The sequence below is a fragment of the Tarenaya hassleriana genome, unplaced genomic scaffold (assembly GCF_000463585.1).
Source record: "Tarenaya hassleriana unplaced genomic scaffold, ASM46358v1 Cleome2, whole genome shotgun sequence".
Classification (NCBI taxonomy): Eukaryota; Viridiplantae; Streptophyta; class Magnoliopsida; order Brassicales; family Cleomaceae; genus Tarenaya; species Tarenaya hassleriana.
In genome coordinates this window covers 7,121,609-7,146,980 of record NW_010965372.1, presented here as the reverse complement: position 1 = coordinate 7,146,980, position 25,372 = coordinate 7,121,609, and the positions used below count along the sequence as shown (strand labels likewise).

Here is a 25,372-nt window from a genome sequence, read left to right as displayed (position 1 = left end):
TCTTGGAATCTTGCATCTTGAACCGTTTCAAGACCTTATCGATGTAAGTACTCTGACACAGTCCTAGAAGACGCCTCGATCTATCTCTATAGATCTTTATTCCTAGAATATAGGCCGCTTCTCCTACGAAACGACTAATGTACTGGATTGTAGATAGTCAGGACGGGATTTGTACCTCTCGTAAAAGAGAGAGATATCGCTGGGCCCCTCGTGTGAGCGAGACTGTAGAAATGTGTGGCCGCACTATAGACGAACGTCGTCTATTTCAGACAGTCAAACTCAGTTAACGAGAAAGCAGTCGAATCAGATAAGGTGGCTGGTCCATGCCTTATGTTCGACATATGATATCGCGATACAAAAGGATCATCAGCCGGAATCATCACTGGCGTTCGTATGATCACGAACAAACTCTATTCGAGATAGGTAGTCATAGTGTCTTGCTAGAGACCGCCTATGACTTGTATACCCGAAATAGGGATTTCAGGTTATACTGCTATGTCGAATGAGCCTACAGGGTCACACACGCAGGGAAGGACGAATACACGAGAGAAAACGACGGAAAACCGAGGCGGAAGGGTCCAGACCGGACGGACCGAAAGGTTCGGAACGGACGGTCCAGACCCTACGGTCCAGACGTGTGGTCCGTCCGTTCTGGAGACTGGAACGGACGTTCCACATTAGCACGCAGACCGTCCGTTCTACGTGGTGGAACGGACGGTCCACGTTTTAGGCAGACCGTCCGTTCTACACACTGGAACGGACGGTCCCAGTGCTTTTCTGGACCGTCCGTTCCGGGTTCCGGTTTTTCCGAAAATTAAACCGAAATTAGGGTTAAATCACTTTATAAGAAAGTGATTAGAACCCTAATTAAGCAGAGACGAAGAACAGCCGACTTTTGCAGAAAATTGTGAGTTTTTGGAGATCCAAAAACGAGTTCTAAGTCTCGGGATTTCTCGGTGCACAAATCGATCAGAGATTCGAGTCCTAGCAGACAAGTTCCAATCGTTGGAATCCATCCCGAGGTGTGGATACGTGTAGAGGGCGAGGTAATCTTCCTGCCTTTCGTGATCAGAACGATTCATCGATAGAGACAGGCCCCGGATCGATTGAGGTAAGCGTTCTTAACGTTTCTACGATTTCAATAGCAGCATGGTTCTAGGGTTCTATAATTTTTGTTTTACATCCGCTGCGCAAACCCTAGAATCGATCTCTTAGGAATAGGATTCGCTCATGAGATCCCAGGAAACCCAACAATTTGTTGGGGAACGAGGTGGGAGGTGAAAGACGAGGAGCCATGAAGGAGAAAGGAGTCTTGGGAGGGTCCATGTTGGGTATGAGTTTCTTCCATGACTCGACGAAATCGGAAACCACGGCCGGTTCCGAGGAAACCTCTGCCTAGGAGAAGGCGCGAACTGCCGTAGACTTAGGGCATGCGGTGACGATGGATCAGGAACAATGAAGCTTGCCGGAACACGACTCGGACTCGGCTTCGACGAGGAGAAGAGTGCACACACTTTTTTTTTTCAAATTCCAACCAATATTTTTTATTTATTTGGAAAAAGTGGAAAAAGTCGAACAATATATGAAGTTATGAACCTAATTCTCCTTTATCACCATAAATTTAACGTTGTAATCAATAAAATCAAAACGTGACCACACTATATTTTGAATCACATGGTTACAGTTGGAGAAAAGTATGTTGAGGTAAAAATAGCAAAGTGATGGTACTTTTGATATAATACCCATTTTCAAGTTACAATATCGTAGATAGATTTCCGTGGGATAATAATTTGCCAAAAAACCGAAAATATCAAAGGATAAAACTTTTTATCTTTTTTTCGACTTTCTGGTAAATCATTGATCCAAGAAAAATAAAAAAATTATATCGACCGTTGAACAATTGATGGTAAGGATTTGCGATATCTTTTGGCTGCTGGAGAGGGCACTGACTATACCATCAACACAACAGTTGAAGGTCCAATGACGGATAAATGATAAAGTTATTCTCAAGATCTTGGGTTCGATTCTACTAGTGAAAAGAGTGAACGCAATTAATTGTGTGACTAAAAACTGATTCCGGATACAAAAAATTAAATGAGCCGTAAACCTAATAAATTTTCTAGTTATAAAAAAATATATATATTATATATTATATCTGTTACACCTCTAATGTCTAAAATTACCATTAAATGAAATGCATTCATATCCTAATTTTTCTTTAGAGTATACGTGGTATTTCATATTCACTCTACTCTATAATTTAGTTTTACACCTACCACTCAGAATTTATACAGGAATTTTCATAATTTGTTTGTCTCTAACAATATCTTGGATTTACAGGCATACCAAAAAGATGGAAAAAAAAAGGGTAAGCAAAGTACGGAAAAAATTGTATGAACGTTTGTCCAATAAGGGTTTTTTATCAAAAATACCCCTACTATGCTTCAAAGACTTCAATGCATACCCGTGCAAAAATTTAAAAAAAAAGTTAGTTCAAAAAATACCCTAATAATTATGTTATTCTCATAATACCCATTGGTGTGGGTCCCAATGACAGAAACAGAAGACAGAGAGAACAGTTTTCGGTTCCCTAGAAAAAAAATTAAATATTTTAAAATTTTTAAAACTCCCTCCACCAAAAAAAATTAAATTTTTCGTGTGAATTTTAAAATTTTTCGGTGTGACCAGTGTGACCAAGTGACCAGTGTGACTAGTGTGACCAGTGTAACCAGTGTGACTAGTGTGACCATTGTGACCAAAATTAAATTTTGAACAGTGTGACCAAAACTAAATTTTGAACGGTGTGACCAGTGGGACTAACGTGTCTAGTGTGACCAGTGTGACTAGTATGACCAGTGTGACCAGTGTGACCAAAAAAAATTTTGAACGGTGTGACCAGTGTGACTAGTGTGACCAATGTGACTAGTGTGACCAGTGTGATCAAAATTAAATTTTAGATGGTGTACCTTTGTCAATCTGTTCCATTATCGCTCCGAACATTTATTTGGCATTAAATATGCGCCTCTTGCATATTCTTCGACAGATTTGCTATGTATCTATCTCATTTTCATAAATAAAACACACGATTCACTCTCAAAATCATAAAACGCAAACACAAAACACAAAGTTTATGCATCGAACCAATCTCTTGTATTAATGAGCTTACCTTCAGTTCTTGTCATTTGTTCTGTCTTAGACCGACTCAAGAAGAAGATATGAGGTCGTCGGTGAAGATATGCTCAACGAAATAATCACTTTTCGTTTGTTTTTCTATGTAAAAAAATGAAATGAGAAGAGAGAAAATGGAAAAGTTGAGAGAAAGATAAGAGTGGAGAGAGAAAATTAAGAAAGAAATGAAAAGTTGTCAAAGAATAAAAACGAGAGAGGTGAATTCAAAATGAAGAGATGAGTATCACGTTACTTTTGTGAGATGGTTAATTATGTAACAAAGTAAGGTTATAAACCCCCTACCATTGAAATCAGAATTCTTAATGTGGAGAAAGAAACCCACGCGCAGGATAAGCGCGTTACGAAAACTCGCCTGATTTGGGTGGGCCAGCGAAAATCAGCGGATTCTTGTGGGACGCGAAGTTTAGGCGCGTGAGCGTGAGCGTGAGCAACGCATTTTGTCATTTTTTTATAGCGTTTTTACTTTTACCTTTTTTTCCCATTATTATTACTAAAAAAAAATCCATCATTTCTCGGAATTATAATAATGCACACATTAATAATATATTCACTGCATCCATCCAATTATACTTTATCAATCCTCTCATAATGGGCACATGTCAGAGGCTTCATGGGCCCAATTAATTGCTCAGTTGTTCAAACTTCTTTGGCCCAATATTGAGGGTTCTTCGGCCCAATACACGCACTACTTGATTATATCGTCCATCGATATGTGCAGTAAAAGCTTGAAAAATGTCCTCCACAAACAAAAACAATTTGATACCAATTTCAAATGGTGCTTAATCCGGTTCCCCTCAATTTCATACCCGTTACTATTTTGTTACTGTTGTTTTCACGTTTTATTTAAATTATTTCACCCATATCTATATATATGTGGTTGGTCCACATCATAGAGGGGTAAGCATTTCAAGAGATGTAGAGGATGGATAATAATGGCCTAACAATAACAACTAATAATATTTTCCAATATAAATGGTTTACCTTCTTTGTCCTATCAAACCCATTTTGATTTTTCACCAAATCAATTTTTTTTTTGTCATTGTAAACATTTCAACCTTACATTATATTTATACATTTTATGTATTGTCAAAAAAAGGGGGTCCCACCACATTCAGCGGCTGCGCGTATACCATAATAGTTCATATAAAAACAAATATGGAATATAGTTAGAGATGCTAGATTGGGTGGATATTTGGGTAAGTATATGCTTATTCAGCACATTAGTTCAACTAAAAGGACTAGATTGTTTTCAAAGTTTCAAAACCTCTGGCACAAGTCTATGGAAATAATTCAAATTGATATATATATATATACACACACAGGCTTGGGGTGTAAAATATATATATCATAGGGTATTTGTTTGCATGATATAAGCCGATATTACATTATAAAAAAAAAATTGTGTATTTAAAAATCATATAAATCGCTTCATTTCGGCAAAAGTTGGTGGTGTCTTCCACCGCATCATATGTATAGATGATTAAATTATGGGATAAAGCACCGCCTCTCAACGTAACCCTAAATTTTAAAAATTATTGGATGATTATGCCCCCATCCCATACATTGAGTGTGACATGTTCATTTCGTGTGTATGAAAAGACAAAAAAATATAGTTGGGATTCAGCGTTTCATTTTCCAATACTTCAAAATATTTATATATATATATATATATATATATCTAGTCTAAAGCCCATATGTTATGTATAAAATACTTCTCCTTTCTATATGTGTGTATATATATATATATATGCATACATACATACACATATACGTACGTACATGTGTGTATTTTGTCTTGGATGAGGAAGAATCTACACCGTCCATGTCAGATGATACAGGATTAGTTAGTTTTGTTTTTCTTGAAAGCTACAAATCCGCTAACTTCCCAAAAACAATATATATATATATATATATAGAAATGATGACAAGATTTGATTAGCTACAAGAAAAGATGGAACCAATGTTTTGTATTAATTTTGTGTAAAGTGATCTTTAAATGTTTTGGCTAAGTGAACCGAGTTGGTGTTGTGAATTTGATTGGTCAATCGTCATTTATAAGAAACCAAATAATGCTCACCGGTTCATGCTTATAGATGTAACCATATATATATAATCATGTCAAATCTATACACTCATATAAATTGAATTATGTTAGTCTAACCACAAAGTCAGATTTAAATGATGCTTATAATATTCAGAGGAACGTGTGTGTGTATATATATATATATATGATTCATTCTTAGACGAAAAAGAAGAAGGTCATTATGATGATGATATTAGTGGTAGGGAAGGGTGCTTTGTCTGTCATATTTTAAAAGAAAATAAATATGTGTATATATATATATATATAGATGATTAAAATAAAGAAAAGAAATAGATATATAAACAAACAAATATACGGAGAGGAGGCTCACCATTCAAAGTAAACTTTGCGAAAGGGAAAAAACAACAAATTATTTAAGACAGTGTTGACTTGGACCAGATCATGCATGTGTTGCGCTCAAGATGCCATCCCCCCCTCGGCTCACATCTCTGTGTTTTTGCCTACCTGTCTCGGCCTTGCCACCACATTATTCCTCATATATATACACACATATATATATATATGTGCGTGTGTGTGTGTTATAACCCTCTTTTTTCTCACGGGACTCTATGCGTTGCGTATGCGTGTACATACCAATAACACACACTGTATATATGCGCGTGTATATATATGCGATATTCATGTATGTATGTCACTTCACTTGTAAATTGAAATGGGCCGGGGGATATGTGAAACCCTGAGGAGAAAACGATGCCAATGTCTTAAGTATCTAAAAACATCTACACTATTGTTGAATATTTAACTATTTCTTTTTATTTTATTTTATAAAATGTGAATATTTAATTATTCTTTTCCCCTTTATTTTTTTTTATCTCATCAAATACCATTTATTTCCTTCCTCTATTCTCAAATCAGTGCATTATTTTCATCATGGCCAGCATACAGAATCCAACTAAGCCTAATACACATTCACATTCAATACAAACATATATACATTTATATATATATTGTGTGTGTGTGTATATAACATGTCGTTATCATGGACAAAGCCAATTACCTGTAAGGACCAGATCTAAAAACACAGTAAGGTGTTAGTTCAATTCAAAGCAGTGGTACATTTCAACACATGCGAATACGAACTACCAACATACTTTACAAAAAAAAAAATAATACAATAACTAGCAACAAATCCATTTTAAATACACATTTATTTGGACTATATACAATGTTTTAAAAAAATTTATAGGTTTTTATGATCAAGCATGAATTTGCATGTTTGACATGAATTATGGTGGTGCATCGGATAATTTAACGAGACAAAAAAAAAATGCAATTGTGGGTGTTATATTTTCTCATCTAATCCTCTCATGCATTTCTAATTAAACCTCATTTATGGGATATTTAAATGTAAATATATAGTCGTAAGTTTTAATCTACATAATTAATTTTGTTAATTAACACCATTAAACAAACAAAAAAACAAGTGTTCATTCTTTTTTTTCTTTTTTTTTTGTTTTGGGTGAAATACAGTAGGAGAAGATGCATCTCGAATTTGTGAGAGATCATTAATGACAATCATGCTTATTATGTGCGGAGAGCCTTTGAAACCCTCCTCCCCTTTCGAAACACTCTCTTCTCGTATACGCGCACACCCGTTTTGTACACGACGGAACACATCTCCGCTATCGTTCGCGTGGATTCTTGCATGATCGGCGTTCTGGTTCATCTCTGATAATGGCGGTCCAAGCTCAGCGCCCTTCCACTGTCTTCTTCCCCAACAGGTCTCCTTCATCTCCGTCTCTCTCTCTCGCTCTCTCTCTGTGTATATGTGATCTTTCAACTTCTTTTTCGCTGGATTCTGCAGAAACGGACAAGAAGGGAATGATTGCTCGCTGCAGCCCCAGAAACCTCATTTCCCTTTCACCATCGGTGGCGGTCTCTCTTTATTTCCGATTCTTTCTTCGTTTTCCTTCTTCCTCTCAGTTTGTGCCCTGTCTTCTGTGTCTTCACGGTTTTTTTTTTTGTTGTTGTCGGGGGATTATTCAAGCAGGGGTTGGTACCACGAAGCGAACGGTAGAGGTTTCGCCGGCGAATGAAATACAAGCTGCGGTGGCTCCGATGAATCCTCCGCCGCCGCCAGTCATCGATACGACGCAGATGCAGAATAGCCGCCGCCGCCACCCACCGCCGAATGTGATCTCCACCGGTCTTCGTTTGTATCCCGGCGACCGCCATGAGCAGTTGCCGCAACAGTGCTCGAATCGGGAACAGTTGTTTACATCTTTTCCTGCGTTCTCCGGAGATCTCGCCGGAGAAATCAAACGGCAATCAGACGAACTGGACAGATTCCTTCAGAGCCAGGTGATCAATCTTCCCCATTGGAAATGAGCTTTCTTCAAATTCTTCTTCTTCTCAAAGTATTGGGTTTGCAGGGGGAGCAATTGCGGTGCACATTAGCAGAGAACAGGGAGAGGCACTATCGTGAGCTGCTGAGAGCAGCGGAGGAATTAGTAGCACGGAGGCTGAGAGAGAAAGAAACAGAGATGGAGAAAGCCACGCGCCGCCACGCGGAGCTGGAGGCGCGTGCAGCCCAGCTAGCAGCGGATGCACGCGTCTGGCAAGTGAGAGCGGCGACGAGAGAGGCTGAGGCGGCGTCGCTGCAGACTCAGCTGCAGCAAGCAACGACGGCGGAGCGTGAGGGGCGCGGCGGAGGAGCGGCGGAATTGGAGGACACGGAGTCGGTTTACGTGGATCCGAACAGGGTTGAGATGACCGGCCCGATCTGCAGGATTTGTCGGTGTCGGTCGGCGGCGGTGGTGGCACTGCCGTGTCGGCATCTCTGTCTCTGTATGGAATGCGACGGCGCCGCGAGAGCTTGCCCGCTTTGCCTCTCCTTCAAGAATTCCAGCGTCGAAGTTTTCTTTTCTTAATTGGGCCTCGTAGGCCCAACACGTCATTGAAATTTAAAAAAAACATATAATTAAGTGAAAAAAATCCCAATAATATATTATTTTGTATGTAAGTAATATAAGTTTGCTAAGAGTTGACGAACACAGGCCACATTGAATAGTGACATTTTGTTTCTCTTTATTTTCTTGTTTCTTTTGGAAATTCTTTGTTTTTCTTAAACAAAAATAATTTGTCAATTTGCTCAACATAAATTCGATTTTCTAATTCGTGGAAGGTTCGATCAAGATTCGTATGAGAAAGTTATTGACAAAGTATATTAGATACGTGATTGGATATTTGTTAGTTAGAAAAAAACGAATTTACAGACTTGAGATTTCTCTATTTTCGGCTCGTGGTTATATGAATTTACTATAACAAAATTTTTTGAAAAAAAAAACAATAAATGTATATTGGAATAAATGTCGTGATGGAGCACAACAAAGTAGCTCGGGTCTATGGACCATGAGGGATGCGATCAATAATCGCGGCCACAGTGATCCAAAGTCACGAACGGTTCAATCTTGTTAGTAGTTATACAAACCATTATATATATATATATATAATATTCCTGATCGGACATTATATAAAAAATATCTTCTATTTTCTATTTTGACTTCAATACACATTTTTCTTCAGCTGTGTGAATCTGTGATCTGTGTAAATTTGTTCGATCTAATTGGTCGTAATGTTAAACTTATGACGGTCACACTAATTTATTAGATTCATCATTTGCATATTTCATTAATAATTTGATAAAAATATTATAAATTATAATTTATAGGCAATGAAACCAATATGATCGGATCACAATATCATATCACAATCACAGCGCCTAATCTCAAAATCGGAATAATGTGGACAGGTATTGACAGTCGGTGGCCCAAAATACGAATTAATATTTTTGGATCCAACTGTACTCTTTAGGCCCATAATTTAAAAAAATCAGGAGATACTATGGGCCAAAAAATGGGCCTAACATCATCGGATATCATAATTAATATATTACCCAAGATCCACCAGGGGAAACACCAATATCGTATTTACAAAAACGATTAAACATCAACACGTGTTATATTCTAAACCGTGCCAGGTGGACCCTAGATTCTATATAATTTATAAAATAAAATAAAAAGTTGGAATGGGAATTGGAATTTCAGTGAGAGAATCTAACACGAGAAACGAGAGGTTTTCGTACATATGGCTTGTTCCTTCTACACGTGTCAGCTTTGTGGCACGGCATTCCGTGGTCCGTCCATCATATAGAATATTGTTTTCTTCTCCGGTTCTCCCCGTTTTATTATGACTAATAAAAACCCCCATGTGGCAAACTTTACAAAATTTTATCATTTTAATTACGCTTAATTATTATTTAACGCAATGTTGGGAAACGATCATATGGAAACATGTGCATTGGATGTGTACTATCTACCATAATTCCTTTGTTTCTCTGAGTTATTTCTTTCCCCGTTTTATTTATTTATTTTGCATTTCCTCCTATTTTCATTTCCGACCATATATATATATATATATATATATATATCATTTTAAACCAGCATTTCGAATAATGATAATTGTGTAATTTGTCGATTCTTAGAACGCCGGCTTGGACTCTTCTAAAGTAATTGAATTTAAAAATGAAATTTTAATATTAAACAAATTTTTTTATAGAGTGTCAGTAGAAGTGGGGTCCATAAGAATACATATCGGACGGCAGAGCAAGAATTAAATAAGGAGTGCGATATCGACCGTCCATCATGTAAAAACACGGAGATATAGATTTACCGCGATGTAGCGAATCAGAGCTCAGGCCTCCGCACGTGTCATGAGGCGCCGAGTCCTAAATCACACGTGTTCTTTGTATGAATCTTTGAAGATCTGCACTTTGCTAATTTGATTTAAAAATTCAGTAATTTGTTTTTTTATAATTACAAAATTTGCGCAATTTGAATCTCTCACTATTATTATTAAATTGTTGTGTTACTTTATTTTTTTTATGTTGTGTGCTTTTTTAACGATGGATATAGATGAAAACAAACAAACATACACAATTTCACTATTTTTCTTTTGAGTTTTAATAATTCCTCGGTAGAAATTAAGAATGATAATTCCATAATTGTTAATGCATAATTGGACAAAGACAAGCTACCCGATATAATTTTCAAATTTGTACAGAGAACAGTAAAAAAATTTGGGGGGACAAGATAGTGTAGTTCAAGTTGTAAATATTATTCGGTATATAATACAAATCACCTCCTACCAACAAAAAAAAGTTGAAAATATTAATCATTAATTTTATGTATATAAATAAATCCAATGAAAAGCTACAAAAGAAACACACATATATGATATGAACAATGGATGGGCAAGAAAGGAATCAACGGGCTGCCCGGGTTTTCCGGGCAAAGAGTCGAGGAAACAAGAACCTCGTAAATAGAGCAACTATTTTTTTATTTATTCGTTTTATGACTTTAAAAACTTTTACTGTACCAAATCATAAAAAATACTTTTACTTTATAAAATTTTGTATCTTAGAGGTATAATATTATAATTTTTAAAATTAAAATAATATGGATGCAAGAGGGTAAAAGTTAACGCAATGCAAACAATTTTTTCACAGGTTCATAAAAAAATAAATTATGCACTGGTTTTCTTTTTTTCTCTATTTGTTGTCAGAAAATGATAAGTAAAATATTATAATTTAAGAGGGAATGTATAAATTTTGGGTACTGTAAAAAAAATTGCTGGCTAAAACTTATTTAAATTTTATGAATGAATTACTAAAACCGTTACATATGGGCGAAAGTTTTGTTCATGTAGACATAAAAACATTTGCCAATCATAGTAAAATGCTAGTATCATGCGTATCTCCAAATGTTATACAATGTATTTATTTTTACCAATAATGGTAAGTTGATCGTATTTTAAATATAATAAGTACACATGGGGCCCACGTTTCCTATGGGCTCGGGAGGTGGGTCCATAATTATGGAGTGCGCTACCATCCAAAATACTTCAATAATAAATTTTAAAAGAAAAGTTTGAAAAGGACGGGAGCTAAAGGAAAAAAGAATTTAAAAAGAAAGAAAAGGACAAAGAGAGTGATGTCATGCCAGAGATATTTTTTTGGAAGCTTATATTCGTATAAAGGGAATATTTGTGAATAAAATATAAAATATTCTTCGTCATATAGGCAAAAAGGAATTTCTTTTTTTTTTAGAGGTTTGTAATCCAAGAGGGATTTATTTATATTTTACCACATTTATATCTATCACCAATCTATATTTGTCATACAGATATAAAATGTTGAATTTTATCTTATACAATTTGAATTTTTGTTGGCATTTAAATTGTAAATTATTTAAATGGGAGAAACAAAAATTAAATGAAAAGACAGGTGGGGCAAACTTTGCAAACTTCGGAGAGAAACAGTGGGTTTTGTTTAATTAGGAGGCTTGCGTGAGTGTACGACGTTAACTCCTTTTGTTTCCTTACACGCATCCCGGGGCGCGTGTTCCTCACTTCATTCCCATCATTGCATGTCACTCTCATCTTTCCAAATATTCTCTCTTCCCCAACGTCATAATTTATCACTAAATACCCATGCGGCATGAACAGTCTCTATAAATGATTTTTTACAAATTTATCTATTGTAATTAAAAATAGTATAAATATATATATATATATATATATATATAATCAGATGAGGAAAATACTTAATTTTCACTTATTACATATTTAATTATAATATACTTTGTTAAATTATGAAAATAAATGCCGTTACAATGAAAAGTGATGTATGGTGGAGCGATTGAAGTCACGCGCAGCCAGGCGCGTGAGGATCTGGCCTGCTTGTGGGACCCATCTTTTATGGACCGTGACAAGGATTTTGGCCTTTACTCTTAAGTTACCTTTATACCCCTCGAGTGTACCTCAAATTACGTTATTGTCCTTCAGACTGCAGAATTTTGTAATATTACCTTAAAATCTTTTATCCCCAAGGAGAATTGCTCCCTCTTACTTGGGTTAAAAAAATTTGTTATTCATAGCATTCGTATTTGTTTTATCTAAATAATAATAGTAATAATTGAAGTTTCAGATATTCTTCCTATATTCGAAATTGGGATTTTATAACGGAGTTATATTTATACGGTTCTCCGTAAATGCCAATTGTACCCCTCATATATTGGGATAATTTCACAAGTGCTTGTATTAACCGCTGTTTTAAAATTATTTTATCAGAAAACTATTGCTTGGAGACGTACTCAAACATACATGATGATGTCATTTAGGAGCGAATTCCGAGGGGAAGGAAAACACTGAATATTTTATATTGGAAACTGTTTCTATAATATCGGTCGCTTTTCATAATTTCTGAATATTAAATTGAGATGTTATTAATTTTTCCTTTTTTTAAAAAAAAAATATGAGTTAGTGGTTTCATTGGGTCTGTTGACATACTATCCTCACAACAATCCATGATCATTTAAAAAAATAAATAAGAATTCATCATCATCAACACCACAATGGCAACAATATAACAGACAAAAAGCAAAATGTGCCAATAAAAAAACACACGAAGGGGATGGCTATCTTCATTTGGATGAAAGAAACAAATTTGTAATTAGAATCGAATGGAATTTTAGAAAAATGACGACAAAAAAACAAAAATTGTTATGAATATATCAGTCCGGTTCAGTCAAACAAGTAGAATTTTAAAAAATGATGCAGATATTAACAAAAAAATTATTTTTTTATAAAGTAATATAAGCAAAGAATATATTTTGTTGGGGGGAGAAAGGGTCTAAGATGAGAAAAAAGAATTAGTCAGAAAAATAATTAATATCGGAGAGCTCAATTATTCCTCATAATAATGCGATGGTTAAAAAAGTTTTTTTAAAAATAAAAGAAAAAATAGTAGTTTTTGTTGTACTTTGAAGGTTTTGCTTACAAAGCCAATAGATTCCCTCTCCACTTTCCCTGAAACTTGCCCCTTGTTTCATTCTCTCTCTCTCTCCTCTCTCAAACAAAGCTGTTTTTGCTATAAAAGCTCACTCCACTTTCCTCCAAACTCTCCACCAAATCTCTCTCTCTCTCTCCATCTTCGCATCAGAAAGGAAATAGAGAAAGATTTTTAAAAAAAAAGGGAAACAAGAGATGGAGATCTCTGCGAGAAAGTCTTATTTCATAGAAGAAGACGATGGGTTGGCTTCAATTGCAGAGGTGGAGGCTGGTGTTTCTTCCCAGAACGCCGCCGTTTCGAGCCCCTTCTGCTACACGAGAAGGAACACCCTCAGGAACATGAACTACTTGAACTTCTACCCTCAGGGTTATTACCAGCATCAGTACTCAGTTTCCTCTCCGAGATCTGTCGTTTCCGGAAGGTTCCATGATTCCAGATTCGAAAACAGTTGTTACAGCCATCAGCAGCCTCATTACCTGGAATCTTGCACCATGTGCAAGAAGCCTCTAGTGAAGATAGACATCTACATGTACAGGTAAAATCACCTGATTGATCTGTTTCTCCTTTTTCCGATCCTTCTGTTTCTTAACGATTCCTGTGTGTCTTAGCCCGATGCCATCATGACCCAGATTCTGATTTACGATCGACATGATCGGTGTAGTTGTTGCAGAGATCAAAATTGGTTTTGTTTTGGTTTTCCTCTGAATTTTTGGCCTTTAGTTTCTGATTTTTTCCTCGTTTGTTAAGGAATCTGTGAAAATTGAGACGATTTGTTGGGTTTTGGCAGAGAACAAGTTGTCTGTTTTCTAACTTGTCGTATATTATTCAGCAGGGATCCTTGTTTCGAGATCTGTTTCGCAGAAATTTGAATGCGCTCTTGTTATTTTTCTTTTAAGATTCTTCTGTTTCCTTGATAAAGTTTCGATCTTTAGCAAAACCCATGTCTGATTTTCGATGCCCGGTAAAGGGATCTGTGTAGATTTAAGTTGTATTCAAGTCTCGAATTCGATTCTGATTTTTGAGTTGGATGCAAGTCACTGCTTTTTACATACGCTTGCCATAAAAGGAAGCAACAGTTTCCGGTCCTGTTTGGTTTGGTTGGCCACCAGGTAAAAATTGAAGAGGGTGGTTGAAAAATGAAAATCTCACTGACAATCCCTCTCAGTAGAAAACAGGGGAGAGAAAAAAAGGATCATACTTTCTTGTTCCCATACTTGATCTCGTTTGTCTGAAAGTGTTGATGATCTTTTCACAGAGGGGACATACCGTTCTGTAGCGAGGAGTGCAGACAAGAGCAGATAGACAGAGACGAGGCGGTGGAGAAGAAGAAGAGAGTGTCATCTTCCATGAAAGCTATGAGGAGAAAGGAACAGAGCTCTTCTGCTTCTTCTTCCCCCAACAGATCTCCGGATTACTCTTTTAAAGCCGGAACTGTTGCTGCCGCTTGATTTCTCTTAATGAAACTCCTGCAAGTTCTAGTTTGAGGCGAAATAGTTCATCTTCTAAAGGTGGAAGCTTTGAAAACTCTTCACGAGGAAAGATAAAAAAAGGAGGAGAAACCTCTCTTCTTCAAAGGGCTTTTTTTTTTTACTTTTTTTTTTTTGAGAATTTGAGAAGAGGACTATGATCATGATAACTTACATGGGATGGGGATGGGTGGGTGGATGTATATCGTTTTCCTTTTTTTTATTTTTTTGAGGAAGTTATATATATATATATATGTGTATATGTATATGTAACTGTTTCTGTTTCTATGTTTTTTTTTGTATGAAAAGAAATGGTAAGGAGATGCAAAAGAATTTTAAAGGTTTTGTGAATTTATTGTTACATATTCGTTTGTTGTGGTCATGATGGGATCCCTCCCTTTGTGTTTCCTTATTGGGGAATGTTTGACGAAAGGCAAAGTGGGAATGGTAATAATGTTGTGTGTGTATCTTTTTCTCTGCACATTCTTTTTCTTTCCAAAAAGGGATGAGATTTTACACTTGAGTGGGGTGGAGGGATTTGATTTCTTCGTTAATAATAAAAATAAAATTAAAGAAATTGCAAATTGGTAGGTTGATGCACACAATGAATATATCATGGGCAAACCCTGTATTATGGAATATTTCAGATGATATTTTTTTTTCCAAGGTATTTGGGCCGTATGACTTGTATCGTTTTTGGGCTTTGTTGGACCAATTTTACCCTATATATATGGAGAGTGTAATAACCTTTGTTTATATACGTAAACAAAGTTATAAATTAAGGGAATTCGTTAATGATGGTGCCAAGTGCATCCGAGACAGAAGCCATGGTCGGACGCTCTTTGTAGTTGACGTTCAGACAGGATTCGGCCAGTTTGGCCACTCTCCGGGCAGCGGCCACCGGGAAATTGTTCCTCAGCCGAGGATCCAACACCATTCTGAACCTTCTGCTCTCCGCCGGAAACTGTCTCACCCATTCTAGAAGCTTCTCCTCCCCCTCCGGCCTCTTCCTCTCTATGGCTCGACGCCCTGTTATGATCTCGTACAGCACCACCCCGAAGCTGTATACGTCACTCTGTGACCGTAGATGTCCCGTCTCCACGTACTCTGGAGCTGCGTATCCCTGTGTTCCCACCCTCTGCATGCATGCATGCATCCACATATATACTCGTTTATATATGTATGAGAGCCTCTTCTTTACTATTTGTTCTTACCAAATCATATGAACAAGTGATAATTGTAGATACTCACAGCAGTGGTGACGTGGGTCTTGCCGTCCTGTGGCCCCTCTCTCGCGAGGCCGAAGTCCGATAATTTCGGCCTAAACTCCTCGTCCAAAAGCACGTTTGATGTTTTGAAGTCTCGGTATATCACCTGCCAATATATGCAGTATACCTCAGCCATCAGATTTCCTGAATAACCACACGTATGTCCTCAGCTATCAGATTTCCTCGAGATGTGCATATAGTTCGTGGACTATTTGATATGCCTGATAACGAGAAATGGAAAACTAACAAATGGGTTCTGTGAAAAATGTGATTTTTGTTTCCCTAAACACCCGGATGATTCAGAAGCATGAACTCAACCAAATGGTGAACTGGGGTTGTAAGAGTGAGAGTCAACCTCGATTCCGAGCCCAGAATGCAAATAAGCGAGACCTTGAGCGGCACCATGCATGATCTCGAGCCTCTGTTTCCATGGCAAAGTGGGTGATCGACGGCTGATGAGATGGTCCTCTAAACTTCTGTTAGGCATGAACTCGTACACTAGGAGCCGTTCTATCCCTCTCTCGTCGTCATCCTGCGAGCAGTAACCCAATAGCCTCACTACGTTGGGATGCTTCACCATTCCCAGGAACTGAACCTCTTTTAGCCATTCCTTATGACCCTACAGGAACCAGACAGAGATGGTTCGAGTTGACTTGTACAGTTTTCTTTACGGGTTAACTCTAAAACTATAATATAATGGAACCATGTTGTAATGCATGCGTTGAAACAGTAAGTCATACAGGCAAAACCCAGATCAAAGTCCCCAATTTTATCGAAGAATCTGATGAAGTTGAGAGAGTGCACTTCCTATTTCAGCGTTTCATCCATTCTTTGATGATTGAGAAAGGTGGAGACATATGGCTTCGATGTCGGGTTCAATAGTACACCCAAAGGTGATATAACTGAGATACGAAAAGACGGCGAGAACAGTGAAGTGATCAATGGAAGTACCTGTAGGCCTCTCTGGTTGAGTTTCTTGATGGCGACGACAAGCGGGGAACCAGAGCCGTCGATCGAAATCGTGCCTTTGTACACACTCCCAAATCCGCCTTCTCCGATCTTAAGCTTTCTGTTGAACCCGTCCGTAGCGTCACCGAGTTCCCTGTAAGAAAAAACCCTAAGTTTGTCTTCTCTATCTGTGTGCAATTCACCATTAATCATCCTCGGAGAAGGCAGAGATCTGGGTGCAGGGAGATTGAACGAAGAAGATGGGTTCGAACGGTTATTCCTCGCCGACAGTTCGGGAGCTGATTTGGGTGAAGACCCTCCACTTCTGTTGTTGAAGTTGTTCTTCTTCAGGACATAATCGGGTTTGGGGTTCTTTGACTTGAACAAGAAGAGGCAGTTCATGTCTCTCTGTTTTCCTTTTTACCTCTGCCGACAGGAAAAACGAAAAGAAAAGATTTTTTTTCCTGTTCGGGGTTATTTGGGTGTTTTTTTTAGTGGGAAACTAAAATCAGAGCATGAAGGATTCAGAATCCAAAAAGATTTTGACAGAATATGAAAGAGAGAAACAGAGTATCAATAAAAAAGCGGAGACTTTCGTTGGATTATTCCGCAGGGGAAAAAGAGATAATTCGGATGGAAAACCAATGAGAAATTAGTTGCCGGAACCGTCCGGCTTGAACAGAAGGTTTTGTTGAAGTGAAGACCTAAATCTGATCAAAGAGAACTGCAGTGATCTGAATCTGAAATGAACAAACAATCGAAACGGGTTTCAGACAAAACTGGTCGCGATCCGTTTGGTCTTAATGATGTGATATAAATAGCACAGATGATGTGATGTCCCTACCGACGAAGGAAGAACGGTTTTCCGAGAAATTAAGGAGAGACAATAGAAGCGACAGACAGAATCCGAGATTCGGTGAGGGGAAACAGCGACAAGTTTTTTTTTTTTTGTAAAGGCGGAAATTTTTTGGCGATTAACGTACTAGAGGAACACATGAGAAACCGACAAAACAATACAGTGTACGGAAGAGACGTGAGATAGAGGACATTGAAGAGACCATAATGTTATAACATTACGGAAATACAGAATTGCATGTCCCCCTCCATTTGGTTGATCTTACGAAATAAATTTGGTTCCCAGCCGAAGACGCGAGGAGTGCTTTCAAGTCAACGATTAGTTTCAAAGATCATGACTCCCCCCCCCATTTGAAATTTGAACCCTTGGATTAATTATTTAGTTGTTCATATATATATATATATATATATATAAGAAAAGTATGAGATGAATCTAGGTTTATGTTAAAACGATGAAAATATTATCGAATGTAGGACCGGTTTCAACTGCTCTAATTTCTTTTTCCACGAGAGGATGTGATGTGCTGAAACCGCGTTCTATTTGTCTCGTAGAGCTATTTCTGGGAAATTTAATTGACACATTTTATTTCTTGACGGAAAGCCATTTTATTTTCAAACTCCTCACACCTGTTATTCGGTTCGGTATTCAAACGATTCGATTTGGGAACAATATTTTCGGTTTTATAAAAATTATATCAAATTAGAACTGAATAGTAACCGCTTCAGTTTTAATATCGGTTCGTTATGTGAATGCTAAATGAATATCAAACTATAGTATTTACAAATATATTATTAGATAATTCAGATTTTATTTCAGTATTTATTGAATTTGATTCGATATTTATATGATTCGGTTCAAAAACGATTTATTCGATGTTGATTTGGTTCGGATCGGATCAAAACTAAATTTTCGAATTGAAATGCCCACCTCTAGAAAAGAAAGTAAGGTTTTGAATGGAGATGACTTTTATTTTGGGTTTTTGATTTTAGTTTTTGGATTTTGGTTTTTAGTTTTTGGTTTTTATAATATTTGAAAACTCAAAAAAAGTAGCTTTTGGTTTTTCATTGATTTTTTTCACTAAAATGGCTTTCCAAATTTTTAGGAAAAGTAATTTTGTAAAAATTTGAATGTTGTTTTTTTTGGTTTTTGGATTCTAAAAACTCCAAAAACTCCTACCATTCAAGGCCTAAACTTAAAAGGTGGTCGGTAAAATGGAGATGCAAAGCGTCTATTTCGTTCCGAATTCGAACCTCAAATTGGTGAGAGAACGTATAATTCAAAGCACATGGTTGATTATCGATTTCGAAATTAATTTGGATTTCGGCCCAGCATAATCGGTTATAAAAAAAAACATTACATCACCTGCCCGCTTCTTCCGGTGTTCAAGCTTTGTGGGAATTATTATTATTATTTTTATTATTATTATTAGAGAATAATTACGGTTATTATGACGATAAATATGGGAGTTAGGCGACACGTCAAGTTGAAGGATCCAACCCATGACGTCAGCTTTGTGTCGTCATGCTTTCTTTATTAGTCCTTTTTTAAAAAAAAATTATTTTCCTTTAAAAACAGGTAAAGGAATGATGTTACAAGTGGTGTGTTTTCGCGTGTTGAAACATCGCTCTCTCGTCTATCTGGATGGACAGTCAACCAAACCCCTTGAGGAGAGCAGTTGGGTCCATTTGCATTGTACAACTGATTTTTCAAAGTTGTTTAAGGTTATTTGCCCTAAAACCATATTTCTTTGTCAATCACTGCAGATTTCATGAAAAAAAAAAACGAACAAAAAGAAAAAAGAAAAAGAGGGAAGAAAGAGGAGAAAATGGGAAATGTGACGATGATTACTGTAGTCACAACACAAGTATGAATGAGCATAAGAGCCTCAGTCAAGTCATGAGTATGTTTGTTTTGGTAAATGGATTGGGGGGCTTTAATGGTGGTATTTATATATATAACATCTCCAAAAAAGATAGGAATCTTGATGGTTGCTTCCCTCTCCCCCTCCTTTCCCCTCCTCCGGTCTAGTCTAAGTGTTTTTCTGTCAAGCCCTTTGCTCGTAAGCGTTTTCGTCTACCTTAACGCCAGGTCCGTACACCAGACGGCAGCGCTCGCTGAACGCTCCCACCAGTCTAGACGCCACCTCCTTGAAGAACATCGACGCCACCTGAAAAAGTTTCAACCTCAATTCAATTCATTATATCAGGGTTTGATTCTTGTGTACAATCTCGTTCCACAGTTTTCTTTACAAACCTGTCGATAAAGGGGTGAGTTGAATTTGAAGTCCACAAGGAAGTAAAGGTCACACGTCCCTGGGATGGGTCCGGGCTTAAATTGCCACTCGTTTATCAAATGGTCAAACACTCCCGTGTCCTTCGCCGTTGTCTGCCCAAACAACCAAATATGTTATCATAATATCTTACGGTCACTCTCAATCCAATCAGAATATGCATTAATCACTTCAACTCCAAAAACATAAAAACCATGGAAGCGGTGGAACATCGTACGAACTCTAGATCATGATTAAGAGGAAGACATCTAAAGTACTAAACTTGACGTTTAGGAAGACTACCTTTATCCATTTTGGCCTTTCCAACTCCACATGTGATATATAACTCTCTACCAGAAACTTAAAACCGATCTCCAACTCCGCATCGAACGACCCGTTTGGATATTCTTTAAGAATCTCAGAGCGTTGACACCAGGGAACAAATCCATGGTACAAATCAACAGCTGCGACCACATTGAACAGCTGCTCTGGGGAATATCTGAGATCAAAAGCCGCAAGAACAAACAGATATCATACGTTATCGCTTAGACGATAAAACCTTAACGATGTCTTGGCACGATAAGATCCATAGAGCAGCAAACATGACCTTGGGTCTTGGATAAATATAACATCTGTCACGACTGAGATCCTTCAGAATACTATCTTACCAAACGGTGGGAATCAGTTCGTTGAGTTAATGTTCCAGAAATAACAGAAACACACACAGCTTTTTGACACAATTAACAGATATATGCATCGAGCCGGAAGCTCTCTACACGGAAATCAGCTTATGATCTGGTTCATTCCAAACAATGGAAGCGCATAAACGAAAGAAAGAACATTGAGCAGGAGGATCATTCTCTAATACCTGTTACCAGTCCTAGAATCCAGGAGCATGAAGGAATAAGTGTCTAGTAATTCGGATGATTTTGAGAACATAGAACAGCAGCGAACGAGAACAGAAGAGATCATACAAGCAGCAGATGACAAACGTATAAATCGGACCAAAGCGTTTACCCCATGAGACGTCGCTCTTGGTAGACCTTCGACAATTGACCACCTTCCTCCCCGTCCCCACAACCCAAAAAATTCCTCCTCTGATATATGCCGCCCGATGATCTTCCGACAGAGACACGAACCTCGTCCTCGCACTTGGATCTGTAAGGAAGAGAGCATCTGTCGATACCTGCTAAACTACCCAATCCACGAAATTGATCGAATGTAGAACTCCTCGGGGCACGGCTGACCGAGTTCCTGAACCCGTTTCGACATGAAACGAGGGAAAATATGGCCCTCGGACCAGGCGTAAACGGTGGCATTATACCAAATCCCGATTCAATATGCCGAATTGGCCGAATTGGCCGAATTGGATTGAAATCCTGATTAGGGTTCCAAAAAAATGAGGGCAGGACCAGAGATGGGAGAACTTGGTAGAAATTACGAGTCGTTCAGCAGAAGAGACGCATAAAAGTATCCGACTTTATGCGGAATTGTGCAAAGGGATCAGAATAGCACCGAAGGCGGCGTCGAATCGATGGCCATGTTTCGGAGAGAGAGAGAGAACCACTGTTCAAACAGGAGACGGCAACGAGGAGAAATGGGCGAAACTTTATACGGAGAAATAAAAATCTATTTGAAAATTATTTTCTTTCAAAGAAACAAAAGAGAATAATTCGGCGCAACAATCAGGGAATTTTACTCAAATGACCGAGTTCGGTCGCACATATTTCACGTGTATACCAGAAAAAACTTAACACTTTTTTTTATGTGAAAAGACGAAATTACCCTTAATGAATACGCGATTTTTATCCATTCGAAAACAACTTCGTTATTACGATTTCGTAATTAATTCTAAATATAGTTACAATTGATTCTAAAAAAGGTGGCAAAAAAATCATCTTTCTTATTTTAGTGGTATATCAGTTATATGTTAGTCGTAATAAGGTCGCAAAAAATAAAACGAAAAGGGTATTTCGGACTTTTCCAACCAAAAAGTGGGTTAAAATTGAAATTTTTTTTTTTTTCGGTGGTGTACATTGAAATTGATGCGATCCAAGTGGGTTATTTGAGTAATATTCCCCAACGGGCTTGGAGTCATTAGACAAAGGCAGATTTTATTTATTTTTCCTTGTATGTTTTTTTTTTAATGTCTAGAATCCAATTTTAAGAGACCAATACAAATTCCTCAGTTTGCTCAGAAGGGCCTAATAAATACCAAATTCCTCCGTTTTCACCACACAATATTAATTTGTAACAAAATCGACACTTCAATTCTTTTAGACGAATCTTACAGTGAGTAGCCCAACAAACAAACGTATGATTATTATTTATTATGGCTTTATAAACCTGTACAAAGTCGGAGTTTTTTTTTGTAACAAGAAGAATATGATGTAAGGATTAGCAAGTAAATAACCCTGATTCGAGGATTTAAAATAAAATGTACAAAAGAGAAGTACAAAAAAAAGCTTCATTTGGAAGGGGTATTCACCTTAATTTCACCGGGATATCTGGAATATATAATTGGATCGAAAACACGGTGAACTCTCGGATTGTCAAAAAAAAAAAAACTTTTATCCAAAGGAAAAGAGAAATGAACCTAACGATAGACAAAGGCAGAATGTGATTAGGCTACTTTGCAAAACTCAAGGAATCAGTCGTAGTGTAACGGCAGTGGTAGATGGTCAAAACAGGAGCTCGTTTACTCATTCACGCGGCAGTCTCCTCCTCCACCTCCGAATTGAACACAAAACTCGGAAACGTTGTTGTTATGTCCCTGCAAATTATTATTATTATTATTAGGAGCACAGATACGTATGAATAATTTAAACTCACATACCTCAAATACGGGACGGTCATGATCTTGAGCAATGACGGATGTTTCATCACAAAATCATGCCACTCGGATCTATCGATCTTCCCATCCCGATTCACGTCTGCGTCCTGGAACGTCTGCTCATGAACATACACGTTAACCACATTTTCAAACATGAAAATTTACTATCATTGTCCAATAAATCTTTACATGTAATGGTTTCATGCCTCCAAAGAGCCAAAAAGACAAAAGTAAGACCTTATCGATTATCATCTCTATGGTGTCATCAGCCAGCTTCATTTCAGATTCGCATAGAAGGGCGATCAACATTTGCTTTACCTTCCAAAAATAATCACACACACAACAATTATTTTCTGCAAAAGGGCATTTCGAAACCGGCGACGAAATTTGGAAATGTTCTCAGAAACAGGTCTTTCACTGTCCAAACACCACAGCATATCACTCATGGTCTGAGTTTGGGGGGAAAAAAGAAGGGAGATCATTACCTCTTGGCGCTCAATGAAGCCTGTGCAATCCATGTCGTAAAGCCGGAATGTAACTGAAAATAAACGATAAACGGGCATGAATAAGGTTGTGATAAAAACTTAAGAGAGACAATAGATATAGATTTTGTCACTTCTCTTATGCCAACTTACAATCGATTTTGTCATCCGGGGATATGTTGGGGTGGAAAACATTTAGTGACCTAACAAAGTCCCCGAAATCGATGACGCCTTTTCGTTTAGCGTCAAACATATCGAATATCTGCAAAGAAATCAACATTTATTTAATTCTGTATCCTCAGCCTTATAGCTTAAGAGTGTTTTTAAGCTCTCGTCCAGAAGAAGACAATTCTAGGAGACTCAGAAAATTAGATCACCATATTAGCAAACATGTTATCCTTCTTTCTGTTCTTGAACAAAGCAAGCTGAAACTCCTCCTGCACAGACGCGGGAGATCATAAATACTATCCATTTTCGATGTCAAACCAACCAATGGAGAATCAAATTCGAGTGAAATAGTAAAGATTACAATGCATTGAATCTGTTCTACATGGAGCGGACAGATCGGAAGAATGATGAGAAAAAAATATCTAGAGTATCGATATCTTTACCTTGCTTATCAAGCCATCATCAACAACCGAACTGCTTATGCTCTTAAACAGCTCAAACAGTGCTTCAACCTCACTCACACTAACTGGAAAACAGAAAAACAAGCGACACTGCAAGATCAAACAAAAAATCATGGGAACAATCGATCAATTAACTTTCGAACATCTTCTATATCGAGATAAGATATATAAAACAGACCCTTTTCAGAATTTTCTGATCAAGATAAACTATTGAGTAAATCCGCAGCATGGTGTAAAAGTTAGATTGACGATCCAATAAAATGCTTAAATAGTTTGAGGGCTCTCCTATCAGCAGCAGTCAGCAGACTATCATGCCAATCAAAAACATCCCCGAAACAAAAGATGAATCAACTTTGAATCAATAAATTATGTAAAAACACCCTCTTGAGTATATTCAGTCAGAGAATCATGCTAGATGGAAGATAGATTATAATTTAAACCAAATGCACTACACTGTTGAACCGAGAAAAGACTGGTGAACCAACCCTGTAAAGGAACCACCTTTAGGTTCCTATTGATTTAGGTTTAACCTCTTCGCTTAGACTTTGCTAACACTAACAGAAAAACAAAGAAATGTTTGACACTGCAAGATCAACAAAAACATCTCCGAAACCAAAGACAGATCAACTTTGAAACATTCCAAGACGGATAAACTGTGTAAAGAGGATGCTTCCATAGCAGCAGATGAATGAATGTAAAGGCAACATCTACAGTAATTCTAATTGATATTTAACAGGAAACTTGTCGCGCAAGTAACTTACAAGCCGTCTCGGAGGATAACTTTACGGGGTCTTCGTGTCCCCGAAACTCTCTTGGTGACTTGGAATGGAAGCAACCCATTTACGGATGAGAGAAGGCCAAGAAACCCAAGATGAAGAAGAAGATAGCGGATGATCAAGCCGCTACTTCTAGGGTTTCTGAGATGCTAAGTTTGATTGCTTCTATTACTGCCATCACCACAACAATCTTAGAATCTACAAAGATTCCAGGGAAACAGAATGGAACTCTGGATAGAAACATAACCCAGAAAATCGACTTAGCTGAATGAGCAATAGATAAATCCCAAATTACAAAAACGAAATAGTGCCTTTAAGAACCCCCAAAAAAAAAGAGAAAGAAACCCACAACTAGGATTTTCCTTTTGCATTCCCTTCAGCTTGCCCCGAATCTTATTTTCCCGGTAACCAATCAAACAGACCAAGAAATATTGTTTCAAAAAACAGATAAAGAACCTAAACCCCAGAAAAAAGAAAAAAATCAAAGTTCATCAAGGAAAAAATAGTAGCAACCGGAGGCAAAAGAATTTCTTTACCCTAAAAAATCAAATCTGTAACAAAATGCATTGCAATTAAAACAATTAATCACAGGAGAAAAGCCAAAATCAGAAATCGATTGCACAACGGAATTCATCAAAAAATCCCTAAAAAGGAAACCGGGACTCACCAGGGAGAGAAGGAGAAACCGAGGGGGGGGGGGGGT

General features: G+C 37.4%; 5 protein-coding genes across 7 annotated transcripts; 2 read left to right on the top strand and 3 right to left on the bottom strand.

Annotated features, from left to right (window-relative positions):
* The first annotated feature begins 6,718 nt into the window (after nucleotides 1–6,718).
* Nucleotides 6,719–8,323, top strand: LOC104812822 (E3 ubiquitin-protein ligase BOI-like). 3 transcript variants are annotated; one of them, XM_010540187.2, is made up of 4 exons: nucleotides 6,719–7,014; nucleotides 7,098–7,162; nucleotides 7,284–7,594; nucleotides 7,666–8,323. In XM_010540187.2, exons 1-4 carry the CDS (start codon nucleotides 6,968–6,970, stop codon nucleotides 8,161–8,163), a joined length of 921 nt encoding a protein of 306 aa, XP_010538489.1. In that variant the 5' UTR covers nucleotides 6,719–6,967; the 3' UTR covers nucleotides 8,164–8,323. The 3 variants fall into 3 exon arrangements, with proteins under 3 accessions (XP_010538489.1, XP_010538488.1, XP_010538486.1); XM_010540186.2 differs by having other exon boundaries at nucleotides 6,720–7,014; nucleotides 7,098–7,168; XM_010540184.1 differs by having other exon boundaries at nucleotides 6,992–7,014; nucleotides 7,098–7,594.
* A 4,849-nt stretch (nucleotides 8,324–13,172) lies between these two features.
* LOC104812823 lies at nucleotides 13,173–14,716 on the top strand. The gene is made up of 2 exons (XM_010540188.2): nucleotides 13,173–13,677; nucleotides 14,398–14,716. The coding sequence occupies exons 1-2, from the start codon at nucleotides 13,337–13,339 to the stop codon at nucleotides 14,588–14,590; spliced, it is 534 nt and encodes a 177-aa protein (XP_010538490.1). The 5' UTR covers nucleotides 13,173–13,336; the 3' UTR covers nucleotides 14,591–14,716.
* Nucleotides 14,717–15,251: 535 nt separating this feature from the next.
* LOC104812821 (probable receptor-like protein kinase At5g47070) lies at nucleotides 15,252–17,877 on the bottom strand. Its single transcript, XM_010540183.1, has 5 exons — nucleotides 17,669–17,877; nucleotides 16,828–17,564; nucleotides 16,232–16,495; nucleotides 15,860–15,982; nucleotides 15,252–15,746 (listed from the first exon to the last, which is right to left on the bottom strand). The coding sequence occupies exons 2-5, from the start codon at nucleotides 17,224–17,226 to the stop codon at nucleotides 15,387–15,389; spliced, it is 1,146 nt and encodes a 381-aa protein (XP_010538485.1). The 5' UTR covers nucleotides 17,227–17,564; nucleotides 17,669–17,877; the 3' UTR covers nucleotides 15,252–15,386.
* Nucleotides 17,878–19,495: 1,618 nt separating this feature from the next.
* On the bottom strand, nucleotides 19,496–21,527 carry LOC104812820 (coenzyme Q-binding protein COQ10 homolog, mitochondrial). Its single transcript, XM_010540181.2, has 4 exons — nucleotides 20,967–21,527; nucleotides 20,253–20,448; nucleotides 19,934–20,065; nucleotides 19,496–19,847 (listed from the first exon to the last, which is right to left on the bottom strand). The coding sequence occupies exons 1-4, from the start codon at nucleotides 21,266–21,268 to the stop codon at nucleotides 19,725–19,727; spliced, it is 753 nt and encodes a 250-aa protein (XP_010538483.1). The 5' UTR covers nucleotides 21,269–21,527; the 3' UTR covers nucleotides 19,496–19,724.
* An 808-nt stretch (nucleotides 21,528–22,335) lies between these two features.
* On the bottom strand, nucleotides 22,336–25,372 carry LOC104812818 (calcineurin B-like protein 1). Its single transcript, XM_010540180.1, has 9 exons — nucleotides 25,337–25,372; nucleotides 24,655–24,840; nucleotides 23,876–23,958; nucleotides 23,642–23,701; nucleotides 23,418–23,526; nucleotides 23,268–23,320; nucleotides 23,020–23,100; nucleotides 22,786–22,898; nucleotides 22,336–22,722 (listed from the first exon to the last, which is right to left on the bottom strand). Exons 2-9 carry the CDS (start codon nucleotides 24,731–24,733, stop codon nucleotides 22,656–22,658), a joined length of 645 nt encoding a protein of 214 aa, XP_010538482.1. The 5' UTR covers nucleotides 24,734–24,840; nucleotides 25,337–25,372; the 3' UTR covers nucleotides 22,336–22,655.

Excerpts from the sequence above, each read along its gene's own strand:
- LOC104812822 (XM_010540184.1), top strand. The coding sequence starts at position 7,115 with ATGATTGCTCGCTGCAGCCCCAGAAACCTCATTTCCCTTTCACCATCG. Across the intron at positions 7,595-7,665 it reads ACAGATTCCTTCAGAGCCAG|GGGGAGCAATTGCGGTGCAC; the intron begins GTGATCAATCTT and ends TTGGGTTTGCAG.
- LOC104812823 (XM_010540188.2), top strand. The coding sequence starts at position 13,337 with ATGGAGATCTCTGCGAGAAAGTCTTATTTCATAGAAGAAGACGATGGG. Across the intron at positions 13,678-14,397 it reads ATAGACATCTACATGTACAG|AGGGGACATACCGTTCTGTA; the intron begins GTAAAATCACCT and ends ATCTTTTCACAG.
- LOC104812821 (XM_010540183.1), bottom strand. The coding sequence starts at position 17,226 with ATGAACTGCCTCTTCTTGTTCAAGTCAAAGAACCCCAAACCCGATTAT. Across the intron at positions 16,496-16,827 it reads TCAACCAGAGAGGCCTACAG|GGTCATAAGGAATGGCTAAA; the intron begins GTACTTCCATTG and ends TGGTTCCTGTAG. Across the intron at positions 15,983-16,231 it reads ATTCTGGGCTCGGAATCGAG|GTGATATACCGAGACTTCAA; the intron begins GTTGACTCTCAC and ends ATATATTGGCAG.
- LOC104812820 (XM_010540181.2), bottom strand. The coding sequence starts at position 21,268 with ATGCCACCGTTTACGCCTGGTCCGAGGGCCATATTTTCCCTCGTTTCA. Across the intron at positions 20,449-20,966 it reads CAAGAGCGACGTCTCATGGG|ATATTCCCCAGAGCAGCTGT; the intron begins GTAAACGCTTTG and ends TTTTGATCTCAG. Across the intron at positions 19,848-19,933 it reads ACTCACCCCTTTATCGACAG|GTGGCGTCGATGTTCTTCAA; the intron begins GTTTGTAAAGAA and ends AAACTTTTTCAG.
- LOC104812818 (XM_010540180.1), bottom strand. The coding sequence starts at position 24,733 with ATGGGTTGCTTCCATTCCAAGTCACCAAGAGAGTTTCGGGGACACGAA. Across the intron at positions 23,702-23,875 it reads ATGATGGCTTGATAAGCAAG|GAGGAGTTTCAGCTTGCTTT; the intron begins GTAAAGATATCG and ends GCGTCTGTGCAG. Across the intron at positions 22,899-23,019 it reads TAGAGATGATAATCGATAAG|ACGTTCCAGGACGCAGACGT; the intron begins GTCTTACTTTTG and ends GTTCATGAGCAG.